At 39.8% G+C, this 14,208-nt stretch overlaps 1 protein-coding gene across 16 annotated transcripts in view; it reads left to right on the top strand.

Moving 5' to 3' along the window:
• RIMS1 (regulating synaptic membrane exocytosis 1) overlaps positions 1-14,208 on the top strand; it is a 554,640-nt gene that overhangs the window by 229,242 nt on the left and 311,190 nt on the right. For 13 of the 16 annotated variants that reach the window (XM_038748658.1, XM_038748657.1, XM_038748651.1 and 10 more), the window contains one exon: positions 1,428-1,439. The exons of the other annotated variants lie outside the window; for them this stretch is intronic. In XM_038748658.1, coding sequence (XP_038604586.1) covers positions 1,428-1,439 — 12 coding nt within the window. The remainder of the gene's footprint in view (positions 1-1,427; positions 1,440-14,208) is intronic. 16 annotated transcript variants of the gene reach the window in all.

Raw genomic sequence — 14,208 nt, 5'->3', positions numbered from 1 at the left:
CGTCCTGCTCCCAAACAGGATTTAGAGGGAAGCAAGAGAATCAAGAGAAAAGCTGTGGGAGAATAAAATATTTTCTGTTTTCCACCCACTTGTTTGCAATTTATTATTGGATTTAAAAAGATACTGAAACTCTGATTGTAAGGGGAACAAAGCACCTCTCCTTCTACCCTAAAGCTTAGCCATGAAATCCTAGTAGTCAAGAGATCTGGGAAACAAAATTCCTGCTGTCCTGAGAAGCAAGATACAGTGGGTTCTGTGTCCACCATACCAACATCCCGCCCTAAAATCCATGGGGAGGGTTACATCACCGTTGTTAGGAATTCAGCATCCAGATTTTCCAACCAGTCAGATCATGGTGAGCACTCAACAGGCAGATTTGCACACCAGTCTGATCCAGCCTGGGGCTACCATTTAGAGAAGGTGCAGGAGGAGCAGATCATAAATTATGTTTTGATTTAAAGAACCCGAAAAACAAAAGCTTTCCTGAAAGCCTCTCATCTGTCATGGAAGTTGAAAATTAGCAAGACTCGAACCTATTTTGTTCCCATTCAGATCATCGACCCCTTCATCATTGAAATCATGCCTCCAAACTCCCGGTCCCTAACATACTTTATGATTTGGAAAACAGGGTCACCTTAGCCCAGTTGCCCACAACCCAGCAGTCTTGGCCTGAAATAAAGCTTTTTGAAATATAACAAATATCTTATTTGGGGAAACAAAGCACTTAAAATTTTCAACTGCTAAATAGGACAGAATATGAGGAGGAGCCAAAAACTTAACCAGATAGGCCATTTAAATATTAAAACTATTAAGGTCAAACTAAAGAACATCACTTGAACTAAATATAGCCTAAAGCCCTCCTCGAAGAGAAGGCCTTCAGATTATAGATACTGTCTTCCTCCCATGCTCTAAAACGTTCAGTGGACAAATGCCATCATACCCATGGAACTGGAAAAATACTTAAAAGAAAAATGAAAAGGAAGCAAAACTGTACATCTGCACTCTTAGGCGTAGACCTTGTGTCCTGTATTTCTTCATAGAGTAAAAGTAACAACACATTGAAAACAAATATTAGCAGAAATGCTCACAGAAGATTGTTAAAAACCCCACTTGAAGAAGGTACCGATAGCATAACCGCAGTGATGTCTGCTGACATTTCTTGCTATTCTGGTCTTCATTTGCCATCATTCTTATTCTTGAACTTGTCTAAATTGCACCATGTACGTTTGTATGCATGGAAAACTATACTTCTTTTTAGGAATATTATACTTTTGCTTTTAAAATGCGTAAGGTTCAACGCCTCATAGAAACGCTTATTAGAATGGACTTTTAAAAATACCTGCATATTAATATTTTCCTCCTTTTTTCTTTTTCTCTTCCTGTTTCTTTTCTTCGTTTACTCTGCTTCCTTGGATGCTTTCCCAAAGGAGGACAAAGTGGTTAGAATCCATGCTTTCTCTTTTATCATTTATAATTCTGATGTTATTATCTTTATCAATGTTCAGCTTATTGATGTGAGCCACTGTTCATCTTAATGAGCTCTAAAAGGAGAACATTTTTAGCATAAAAAAATTTAGAAGTCTCCAGGGTCATTAAAGATTTTTTACACTTATAAGTATAATATTAATGTTTGCAAATTCTTGAATATAACAAAACTTTAAAATATTTCCAATAATTACAAGTTCATTTTGGTAGTGAATACTTGTGGCTTTCACACTTCTAGCTGCCCGTAGGGTCATTTAAACACTGTATTACAACTAAACTACAGGTGAAGTCAGAAACAAATTACATCTTAGTGTGTGGTAATTACTTAAAAAAAATAAGATAGATGAATAGAATAGGTGGGGTGTTTTCATACTGAATGTGTAGCTATCCTGATAAATGTGATTTTTTTAGGTTTTGCTCCAATGTCTTATGCTTTAAGACAGACCTCCCTTTGGCTCTTGAATTCTAAAATGTTTACCAGCACGTTTCATTTTCTAGTAGAAACTTTTTTTAATAGATGAGTTCTGAACTTTGGAAAAAGTGTAACCTAGTATTTTCTAAACTCATTCAAAGGATTTAGCTATCAATGTGTTTGGTAACTGTGACATAGCTTTTTGTCAGCTATGTTTTTTAGCAATCTGATGTGATAGCATAATTGTTCAGTTTTACAGTCACAGAAACTGAGGCACCAAAGGTAAGAGGCTTTCATACATCACCAATCAAAAAGTCAGGACTAAATCAAAGTAATGATGATGATGATGATGGTATTATTACATAGTGCTTACTATGTGCCAAGCACTGTTCTAAGCGTTGGGGTGGATACAAGGTCATCAGGTTGTCCCACGTGGGGCTCACAGTCCTAATCACCATTTTACAGATGAGATAACTGAGGCACAGAGAAGTAAAATGACTTGCCCAAAGTCACATAGCTGACAAGTGGTGGAGCTAGGATTAGAACCCACGACCTCTGATTCCCAAGCCCTTGCTCTTTCATTAAATCACACTTCTTCTCTTGGAATGGATTTATACCACTAGTCACACTTTGAGAGACAATGTGACCTAGTGGAAAGAGCACCAGCCTAGGACTCAGAGGACCCGGGTACTATTCCTGGCTCTGCCACTTGTCCTCTGTGTGACCTTGGGCAAGTCATTTAGCCTTAATTACCTCATATGTAAAATGGGGATTAAGATTGTGAGCCCCATATGGGACAGGGACTATGTCCCACCTCATTACCATATATGTTATTAAGACTTATTTAAATGTACTGTATAACAGTTTCGTAAACAAAAGAAGTATATTTTCTGTGCCACTCTTTGCCAAAAAACTAATAGTCATATTTAGCCATAGGATAGTTCAGCATAAGATGCAACAAAAATAATTTGCAAATAACTTGGAAGATAGTGTCCTTTGTGCAGAAAATGGCTGGCTTAAAAAAAATCACATCTTTCAAAAATGGAGTTTCCTTAGAATCTGTCTTCAATAATGGTTATATTTACTGAACACTTATGGCGTGTGATCACTTTCAACTCTTGGGAATGTACAACAGAAGCAAATAACCCTATCACCGCTCTGCCGAAGTTTGCCTCTGAAAGAAAGACCTAATGATGTAGTGGAAAATTTACTGGACTATAAAAAGGCATCTCAAAAAATTCTCCATGATATGCCAGTGTCCACCTAAGTGAAAGGTATCTGAATCTCCTATTCTAAACAGCATAATGAGATACTCTGCCAGCCAAAGGTCCATATCATTTTGTGATGTTTCCAGTTGGATAAACCTGAAATGAATTTGGAAAGCTCATGTAATAACAAAAAGACTTGTGCAGTGAGTGGGCCAGATGAATTGAGGATTCCAAATTCAGTTCCCTTTAGAATTAGGTACAAGTGCTGATTAGCATTGTTCTAGAAAACATCCCATAAATACAGCAACTAAAATGTCCTTTGATGCATTTCCAGTTTGTCTTTATTTTCACAACAGAGAGCAGAGTTTCCAGTACGATAAGAATATTTGGTACTAAGTACTGATGTTACTCTAAAGATCACTTTATTACATTTTATTGAATTCCTGAGATGTTGCCTTTTTTCCCCTTCTCCTTGGAAACAATCTTTGTTTTTAAAATCTGAGAGTAATGGGGAGTTACGTTTACAGACTGAATATTCTTGGCATTAGCTCATCAACATTTTTCTTGACTTTTGCTCGTAAGCTACTTCTCTGGTTCTCTAAAGCTTTCGTTACTCCACTTCCCGTTGTATCTCCCCTCCCCATTCATTCACTCATTCAGTTGTACTTATTGAGCGCTTACTGTGTGAAACACTTGGTACTGTCCACTTGGGAGAGTACAGTACAACAGTAAACAGACAGATTCTCTGCCACAAGGAGCTTGGTGGTGAGCAGGGGAGAGCTGGGTTCAGGTCACACGGTTGTGAGGGGAACCATCAGCCTAAGAGATGAATCAGTGGCACGCTGCAGCCCCTTGCCATTGTGAACAGAGAGCCCAAAACACATGTTCTTTTTATAGATGCCTTTTTATAGTCCAGTAAATTTTCCACTACTACATCCTGTATATATGTATATATGTTTGTACATATTTATTACTCTATTTATTTATTTATTTATTTTATTTGTACATATCTATTCTATTTATTTTATTTTGTTAGTATGTTTGGTTTTGTTCTCTGTCTCCCCCTTTTAGACTGTGAGCCCACTGTTGGGTAGGGACTGTCTCTATATGTTGCCAATTTGTACTTCCCAAGCGCTTAGAACAGTGCTCTGCACATAGTAAGCGCTCAATAAATACGATTGATGATGATGATGATGATGATGTTCCCAAGTTGTTTACCTCGGGCTGTGTGCCAATTGAACGCTGCAGGTTGACCACCCCTGAAATATAATTAAAATGTGTGAAAAGACAAACCCTCAATTTTAGGTGAAGCCCACTTTTACAAATAGATGAGAAATACTGGCTCTTTCTATTATTTTCTTGGAGCAGTGGAGTTACTCAATTTCATTTAAAATCAGAATGGTCAGCTATTAAAAAGGCATGAGCTAGAAAATGGGTTGGTAACTTTTTCATTAAGCACCTTAATTTGCTTTATTGTGTGACATTTTTCTTTTTTGAAATAGGTTAACCAAAGTTTTCCTTTCTCTTAAATAATAATTCTGACGATGCCTACCTACTTCCAAAATGTGTGCTAAACATAGACGGTATATTAAGTCAAATTCAGATGAGGTGTATGTAATTCTTTCTCACTCTCTTTTTCTCTTTCTATTTTTCCCTTTCTCTCCATCTCCCTGTCTCTTTCTCCTTTTTCTTTCTCTCACTCTTTCTATAGGAAGCTTCCCATAGAAATACCTAGAATTAGATTCAAAAATAAAAAATGGTTTGAGATTTTGAGCTCTCAGGTGAACGATGCTTTATAAACAAATATTTCTCCATAAAATTTTGGTTGCTTCACAACAGAGCTCATCCCGTTTATTTATAAAATGTAGGTGTTACAACAATATAGAATGGGTGTAAGAGGAGAGTTAAAATGCAATATTTGCAGAGTTTCAAGCAATAATTTTATAGTGATATTAACGTTGGACAAATTAATCCGGATTAAATAATATGAAGTTCATTAAGATTCTGGCCCTCCTTCATGGTAGTATGTCTGGCCAAGTCAGAACGAAGAGTGTCCTGTCCAATCCATTCCCCACTGCTAATATAGTAAAGCAGAAATTCATAGTGGTCTCAATCTTGTTAAGTTTATTCTATGTACCTCTGGTAAACTCTTCCATCTAACCAGACTTTGAACATCATCCAAAGCCCTAGAAGCAGTTATTCAAGGATTACTAGAAGCAGATGACTGCACCATATGGTCACACACCCAATAAATCCATCCAATAGAACAGTGATCGGCACATAGTAAGCGGTTAACAAATACCATTGTTATTATAATTATTAATATTATTAATAATAGAAGATACACGAAGAATTGTGAACCAGTGCACTGAAACAGCCAGGGTCTATTATAGACTGCTGATGAATCTGAGTAACGCTGAGGTGATGCATCAGCCTGCACTAGGATAGACATGCACACCCAAAAATTTACGTCGGTAATATAGAACTATACACACTGTCACAGAATTCTGGTTCCCAAGGATGCACACTGACCAATGACACAATGATAGGCAAGAAAGTAGAAAACCAAATCAAGAAGGTGAGCAAATCATTTGGGAGACTGTCAGAGTGTGTTGGTATCAGGGACCAGACCTGACTAAAGGTCTACCAGGATTTAGTGCTGGCCAGTTTGCCCAATGTGAGACCTGAACCCCACAATGGCTCCACATCTGGCTCCTTGAGCAGTTCCATAAGTTACAGCAGTGTCATTTAAGGGCCATTCCCAAAATCAAATGGCAAGGCAAGTCATAAACAATCAAGTTCTGGAATGTAGTAAATCTTCTATCATCAAAAATATGCTTCTCTTAACACTCCTAAGATGAGTGGAACACATAAAGAGAATTAGTGACAGGTGGAAACAACTGCTATATGGAGAGTTGAAATTGAGAAATGTAAGTGAGGAGGGCAGAGGAACATTTTAAGGACATGGTTAAACCATTCCTCAGGAAATGCCGCAACCCAGCTGTAAACGGGCAGTCACTTGCTGAGGGTACATGGATGTGAGCCACTGCCATTAAGAAAGGAGTAGCTTTTTTCTAACAAAACCGTCCCAAAGAAAGACAGAGACAAAACAAAAATGGTGCCGTCGTGCTGCAAATTCTAGGTATTAACACTCCTAGGTGAATTTCCCCATTATTGGCCATCGTCTTTGAGTGTGTAGGACAACATTATAAAAATAAAAATTTCACAAAATGAGAAACTTTATGTGCGTTAAGACCTGAAGATTTTTTAATGGTTCAGGCTTACTCAACATAAGTAAGTGTGCAAAAACTTGGGCTCTTTTCCTGAGAAGGAGCCATTATTTGGAATTGTTGTAAACTGTTCCCCTTCCCACTCTACTTTGTGAGAAAGGAATTTAATCCTCATCCACGATTAAAATTCAGTATATTTTTAGAATTCTGTGACCTACATATACTGTGCTGCCAAATTTTTCTTATGCCACCTGTTAGGTTTCAGTTTTGCAATATGCACTTGATGCTAACATAAAATATTTAAATGTGCCACAGATAATTGAGGTTACCTTTATTTAGACTTTGTTCCCTGACTTGTCAATAAAACAGTAGGAGGGTGTTAATTCCCATTTAATACTTGCTTAGTTCCTAAACATCTTACACTGAAATGAGAAATACTCTGGAAGAAGGTTTAGCACTTGTGGTCAAATCCTTTTTACTGTAACTTTCCCAGTTTTGTTTTTCCCCGGGTTATTTTACATATTCATGAACCTGTACTGGTAGTTCTTCTTCATGAGAAATAATACATTGAGACAGATATGATAACTGAAGTTCTTGATCAGTGTATCAAATTATTGTTGTGTTAACGATAGCACACAATATAAGGCAAATAACTTCCTAAAATTATGTTTCCTTTATCTCATGTCAGAATGGATTTGTTTTTAGAGGGTAAACTAATACATTTTGTTCAATGGCTTTATACAAAAGCTTCATAAATGAATTACTCTCCTGATGTTCTGAACATTTAATTCAGTTTTGTGTTTAAAAATTAGTTTGCACAATCAAAACTGGAAACGTATCTTTTTAGATTTACCAAAGTATGAGATTACTAAATCATGATTACCAAAGCAAGAAAGTGCATAGTAATAAAAAATAGTCTAAACCTGGATGTGGAATTAGCCAAATGTTTATTTAGAATTCAGTATATTCCAGTATCTTGTGGGTTTAAGATAGTTATTGTTATTCCTCCATCCTGGCACTACAGCACTTATGTACATATCTTTAATTTTTTTAGTTTATATTAATGTATGTTTCCCCCTCTAGACTGTAAGCTTGTTGTGGGCTGGGAATATGTGTGTTATATTGTACACTCCCAAGTGTATAGCAGTGCTTAGTACACAGAAAGTGCTCAATAAATATGACTGACTGATTGACTAAAGTTAGCGTTGAATGTTGTTAATAATTTCTCATTTTAACAGAAGATGAAAATTCATTCATTCATTCAATCATATTTATTGAGTGCTTACTGTGTGCAGAGCACTGTACTAAGTGCTTGGAAAGTATCATTCAGCAACAAATAGAGACAGTCTCTACGCAACAAAGGGCTAACAGTTGAGAAGGGTGGAGACAGACAACAAAAAACAAGTAGACGGGCATCAATCGCATCGATATAAATAAATAGAATTATAGATATATACACATCATAGTATAAGTATTGAAGGAGACTTGAAGAACTGGATGTTTCTTAAGAAAGCAATAGTAATGGTCCATCTGTTTATAAATGGCATGAAAAGCCATTATTTTTAATTTTTCTTTTAAATGTTTGCCTATAGAAGAGAGATCAGTAAAAGAAAACACAAAAAATTTGTAGGGGTCAGAAACATGAATGGGGAAGACAAGGTATTTGTTATGCTCTTACTCTGTGCTAGGCACTGTAGTAAATGCTGGAGTGGATACAAGCAAATTGAGTTTGATACGGTTCCTGTCCCATGTAGGGCTCACAGTCTCAATGCAGATGAGGTGGCTGAGACACAAAGAAGTGAAGCGACTTTCCCGAGATCACACAGCAGGCAAGTGATGGAGCCAGGATTAGAACCCATGACCTCTGACACGCAGGCCTGATCTCTTTCCGTTTTGCTGCTTTGCAAAAACCCTACACAGCTATGCCTCTACCAGTTAGACAGTATTAAAGACCCCTATGTTTCTGTTGTTGCATTAAGATGTTTTTGACCCGTAGTTGCTTGCTCTGCCTCAAGTGGATTTGGCCTTGTAGAATATCTTTTACCATTCGATGTTTAGAGAGTAATAGTTAGATCATCCCAAATATACTTTTTCTAAAAAAAAATAGGGTAAAATGATGTGCATCAGAGATTGGAAGAAGTTGTTCTAAGTACTAGTGAAAGCTTTAATCTGAAAAGATAATTATAAATATAAATATTAAGTTAAAATAAATCAAGCCAAGGGAAAAAAGATCCAAGTAATGGAGCACTTTCCAATTCATTCCCCCTTAGCTCACCCAAAGTGGTCTCCCTTCAAGGCCCTACCTCCCTTCAAGGCCCTACTGAGAGCTCACCTCCTCCAGGAGGCCTTCCCAGACTGAGTCCCCTCCTTCCTCTTCCCCTCCTCCCCTTCCCCATACCCCCCGCCTTACCTCCTTCCCCTCCCCACATCACCTGTATATATGTTTGTATGTATTTATTACTTTATTTATTTATTTATTTTATTTGTACATATTTATTCTAATTATTTTATTTTGTTAATATGTTTTGTTTTGTTCTCTGTCTCCCCCTTCTAGACTGTGAGCCCACTGTTGGGTAGGGACCGTCTCTATATGTTGCCAACTTGTACTTCCCAAGCGCTTAGTACAGTGCTCTGCACACAGTAAGCTCTCAATAAATACGATTGAATGAATGAATGAATGAAACAGTTGTTAAATCCCTGGGTGTGATATACTTTAAGATTTCCCTGGATTTGAGTGGCTCTATTAGTTTGTAAGCTCCTCAAGGACAGGAACTTAGGTCTTGTTCCTCAGTCGTGTGTTCCCCAGATCTTAGTTCAGTGCTTTAAAAATATTGGGCCCTGAATCAATGTTGTTGACAATGATAAAGGTGATAATTTGATACTTTTACAAGAATGTGTATTAAAAGAACTACACAGCCAATTTCTCTCTGTCAGTCAGTCAGTCAATCAGATTTATTGAGCACTTACTGTGTGCAGAGTACTGTAGTAAGAACTTGGAAGATTACAATATAACAATTTAACGGACACATCCCCTCCTCACAATGAGCTTACAGTCTAAAGGGAGAGTCACACCTTAATATAAATAAATAAAATTTTATACACACACACACACACGCTATGGGGTTGCGAGGGAGGATAAATAGAGGGAGCAAGTCAAAGCAACCAGAAGTGAGTGGGAGAAGAGGAAAGGAGGGCCCAGCCAGGGAAGGCCTCTTGGAGGAGGTGTGCCTTTAATAAGGCTTTTAAGGTGGGGGAAGGGAAGGAGAGTAATTGTTTGTTGGATATGAAGAGGGAGAGCATTCCAGCCCAGAGGCAGGATGTGGGCAAGAGGTCAGCAGAGAAATAAAGGAGTTGAAGGTACAGTGAGAAGGTTAGCATTGGAAGAACGAAGTGTGAGGGTTGGGTTGTAGTAGGAGAGTAGCAAGGTGAGATAGGCGCGGGCAAGGTGATTGAATCCTTTAAAGCCAATGGTGAGGAGTTTCTGTTTGATGTGAAGGTGGACGATGTGGTGGACGGAGGTTCTTGAGGAGAGGGGAAACGTGGTCTGAACGCTTTTTATAGGAAAATGATCCAGGCAACAGAGTGAAGTGTAGACAGGATTGTGGAGAAACAGGAGGCTGGGAGGTCAGCAAGGAGGTTGATACAGTAATCAAGGCAGGATAGGATAAGTGATTGGATTAACATAGCAGTTTGGACAGAGAGAAAAGGGCAGATTTTAGCTATATTGTGAAGGCCAAATGACAGGATTTAGTGTTAGGTTGAATACGTGGGTTGAATGAGAGAGAGGAGCCAAGGAAAACGCTAAGGGTACAGGCTTGTGCGACAGGAAGGATGGTGGTGCTGTCTACAGTGATGGAAAAGTCAGGAAAGGACAGGGTGTTTGGGAAGTTAAGGAGTTCTGTTTTACACATGTCAAGTTTGAGGTGAAGGTGGGACATCCAAGTAGAGCTGTCTTGAAGGCAGGAGGAAACACGAGATTGCAGAGAGAGAGAGAGGTCAGGGCTGGAGATGTAGATTTGGGAATCATTTGCATAGAGATGGTAGTTGAAGCTACTGGAGTGAATGAGTTCTCCAAGGGAGTGGGTGTAGATGCAAAAATAGAAGGGGATCCTGAACTGAAAACCTTGAGAGACACCCACATTTAGGGGGTGGGAGGCAGAAGAGGAGCCCGTGAAAGAGACTGAGAATGAGTGGCCAGAGAGATAGAAGAAGAACCAAGAGAGGACAGTGCCGGTGAAGCTGAGGTTGTTGTTTCCAGGAGAAGGAGGTGATCAACAGTGTCGAATGCGGCTGAGAGGTTGAGGAAGATTAGGATGGAGTAAGTGCTGTTGGATTTAGCAAGAAGGAAATCATTAGTGACTTGGAGAGGGCGGTTTTTGTGGAGTGACGCATCGGACAATATGGGCAGTGGTAAACCAGGATCCATAATATCCTTTCATTGTTTTAAATGTCCCCATCCCACTTAACAAATAAATAGAAGAAAACTTGAAGGCATTCATATTTTTAAAATGGCATCTTGTGGATTCATCATAGCCCACACCTCTCGTAGTGGGCTGTAGGCAGTGATTGCCTTAGTTTCACACTGAAGCTGGGCAATTGAGAAAGTGACAGACATGCTCTATTTTCATTACTCCCAAGAGATTCTCCCCATGGTACTGTAGGAGAGTCGAGATAAATATATTTTGTTTAGGAACATCACTAGCTAACAATAATGTCGTTCTATTTATTCATCCTTTTCCAGTTATAAAGCTTCCATCTTTGTGATTTTTCTAGCATCATTTCACATTGTGCATTTCTACTTTTCACTTTCTATTTGTAGTAACATTCAGGAGTTGAAATGCTAGCATTTTGTAGCTGCCTAGATTTTTCTTCCTCCATAACATAAAAGGGATTGAAAGAACTAAAGAGATTTTTTTTTTAAATAGTATAGTTCCAGGAAAGTTAGCAGTGAGGTTATCCAGGCTGCCAAACCTTTTGATGTTTGGGATTTTAGAGAAACTTGAAAGTTCCCTGCCAGAAGTGAGAAAGTATTAGGGTTTAAGAAGTAGTATATTTAGGCTGTATAGAGAGATAATACCAATTAAATTTGAGTGCTCAATCTCACATTTCATAAGCCAGATCAGGGCCTGAAACTAAACTAGGATATATGACTGAGGAGGAGGGCTTCACTCCTATGGCCCCTTTGTGACTGTGATAGAAGAGTGGCTATAAACTGGCATGTCATACAATATCCAGGCCCTTTGGTAGTTGGTGGGTAATTAAAGCTTTGTAATCAATATTACAGAGGAAGAGGTAAAGAAGGGGAGGCCAATCTGCAAAGAAGCCAGTCAATCAATGGCATTTATTGAGTGCTTCCTGAGCCCAGAGCATTGTACTAAGCACTTGGGAGATTACAGTACAATAACATTGGTAGATGTGTTTTCTGACTAGAAGGAGCTCACAGTTTAGAAGACGAGCTCACAGTCTCACATGCAGAAGTATTTTTCAAAAGTGCATATATGAGCAAGTGTACAGATGCACGTGTAACATCTGGTGTTAGTATGTCTCCACCGACATCTGGTGTAACATCTGGTGTTAGTATGTCTCCAGTCATAGTATGTATGACTGAGCTCCTTGTCTTCCCTCCCAAACCTTGTCCTCTCCCTAACTTTCCCATCTCTGTTGACGGCACTACCATCCTTCCCGTCTCACAAGCCCGCAACCTCGGTGTCATCCTCGACTCCGCTCTCTCATTCACCCCTCACATCCAAGCCGTCACCAAAACCTGCCGGTCTCAGCTCCGCAACATTGCCAAGATCCGCCCTTTCCTCTCCATCCAAACTGCTACCCTGCTCATTCAAGCTCTCATCCTATCCCGTCTGGACTACTGCACTAGCCTTCTCTCTGATCTCCCATCCTCGTGTCTCTCTCCACTTCAATCCATACTTCATGCTGCTGCCCGGATTATCTTTGTCCAGAAACGCTCTGGACATATTACTCCCCTCCTCAAAAACCTCCAATGGCTACCGATCAATCTGCGCATCAAGCAGAAACTCCTCACCCTGGGCTTCAAGGCTCTCCATCACCTCGCCCCCTCCTACCTCACCTCCCTTCTCTCCTTCTACTGCCCAGCCCGCACCCTCCGCTCCTCCACCACTAATCTCCTCACTGTACCTCGCTCTCGCCTGTCCCGCCATCGACCCCCGGCCCACGTCATCCCCCGGGCCTGGAATGCCCTCCCTCTGCCCATCCGCCAAGCTAGCTCTCTTCCTCCCTTCAAGGCCCTGCTGAGAGCTCACCTCCTCCAGGAGGCCTTCCCAGACTGAGCCCCTTCTTTCCTCTCCCCTCGTCCCCCTCTCCATCCCCCCGTCTTACCTCCTTCCCTTCCCCACAGCACCTGTATATATGTATATATGGTTGTACATATTTATTACTCTATTTATTTATTTATTTATTTATTTTACTTGTACATTTCTATCCTACTTATTTTATTTTGTTGGTATGTTTGGTTCTGTTCTCTGTCTCCCCCTTTTAGACTGTGAGCCCACTGTTGGGTAGGGACTGTCTCTATGTGATGCCAATTTGTACTTCCCAAGCGCTTAGTACAGTGCTCTGCACATAGTAAGCGCTCAATAAATACGATTGATTGATTGATTGATTGATTGATCTCCCTGTCCTCTCGCTTGCTTTATTTTAATGACGTTTGTTAAGCACTTGCTGGGTGCCAAGCCCAATATTATTCATTCATTCATTCATTCATTCATTCAGTTGTATTTATTGAGTGCTTAGTGTGTGCAGAGCACTGTACTAAGCGCTTGGAAAGTACAATTCAGATTGGACACAGTCACTGTTCCACATAGGGTTCCCAGTCTAATTAGAAAGGAGAACTGGTATTGAATCCCCATTTTTCACTTGAGGAATCTGAGATACAGAGAAGTTAAGTGACTTACCCAAGGGCACAGAGCAAGCAAGTGGTGGAGTTGGTTTTAGAACCAGGTCTTTCTGGCACCCAGGCCTGTGCTTTATCTATGCTGCTCTCCTAAGTCTACCTTTGCTCTCTAGCTCGAGCTGAAGGGCTGCTCGTGTAAGAAAGACCCAATGGGCATAGGTTTCCAGGGTGTCTCCTTGCTGCCAGCTCACATTTACTAAGGTGCCGTACTGTCTAGTCAAAATCTTTTGATGTTGGTATACTGAGGCTCCGTTAACCACAATGAATAGCAGAATCTTTTTACTTTTACTCGAAATCTGCCTGCTTTTGACTTCAGTGCAAAGGTGAAAATAAATTAGCAAAAGGGAAAATGCTGGGGTCCGTATATCACAACTTCCACCTTGATGATGATGCCGGAGATTTCCTGTCGAGAACTCATGAGTCTCAGACCTCATACTTAAGGTCCAGGAGCTCATGTAGATAATTGATCGTACAGTTCAGTGCCATTTTCACTTTCACTCCTGTCAGTTGGGCAATACAGTGTAGAGTAGACGGTAGATCAGGTGTGTAATACAGTGTGGAGAACAGTGAGAGAGTAGATGAGCAGGGGTTCACCACTGTGAAATGCAAGTCAAGACTTTTTTTGTACAGGCCCCATTTTTGGCCAAAGTGACCACAGGATGAATACTTTTCTGTGCCCAAGTGACACATCCCAGAAGTTGTTTGCCTGGGAAGGCGCTGGGGTCTTCACTGCCCTCATTAGCCAGGTGTGATTCAGGCTATCTGGTAGGCTTGTGCATCTCATTAAAATCACTAAATGGTTTCTTCAGTCAGAAACTTTCACCACTGATGGTAGCCCCAGCATACATTGCCTAATTTGTGCAGCCAGTTCTGAATCCAGGTCTCCTGATTTCCAAATCCCTGTTCTTTCTAACAGTGGAACTACAAATAATAATAATAATAATA

The sequence above is a fragment of the Tachyglossus aculeatus genome, chromosome 1, assembly GCF_015852505.1.
Source record: "Tachyglossus aculeatus isolate mTacAcu1 chromosome 1, mTacAcu1.pri, whole genome shotgun sequence".
Taxonomy (NCBI): Eukaryota; Metazoa; Chordata; class Mammalia; order Monotremata; family Tachyglossidae; genus Tachyglossus; species Tachyglossus aculeatus.
This window is presented reverse-complemented; position numbering and strand designations above follow the sequence as displayed.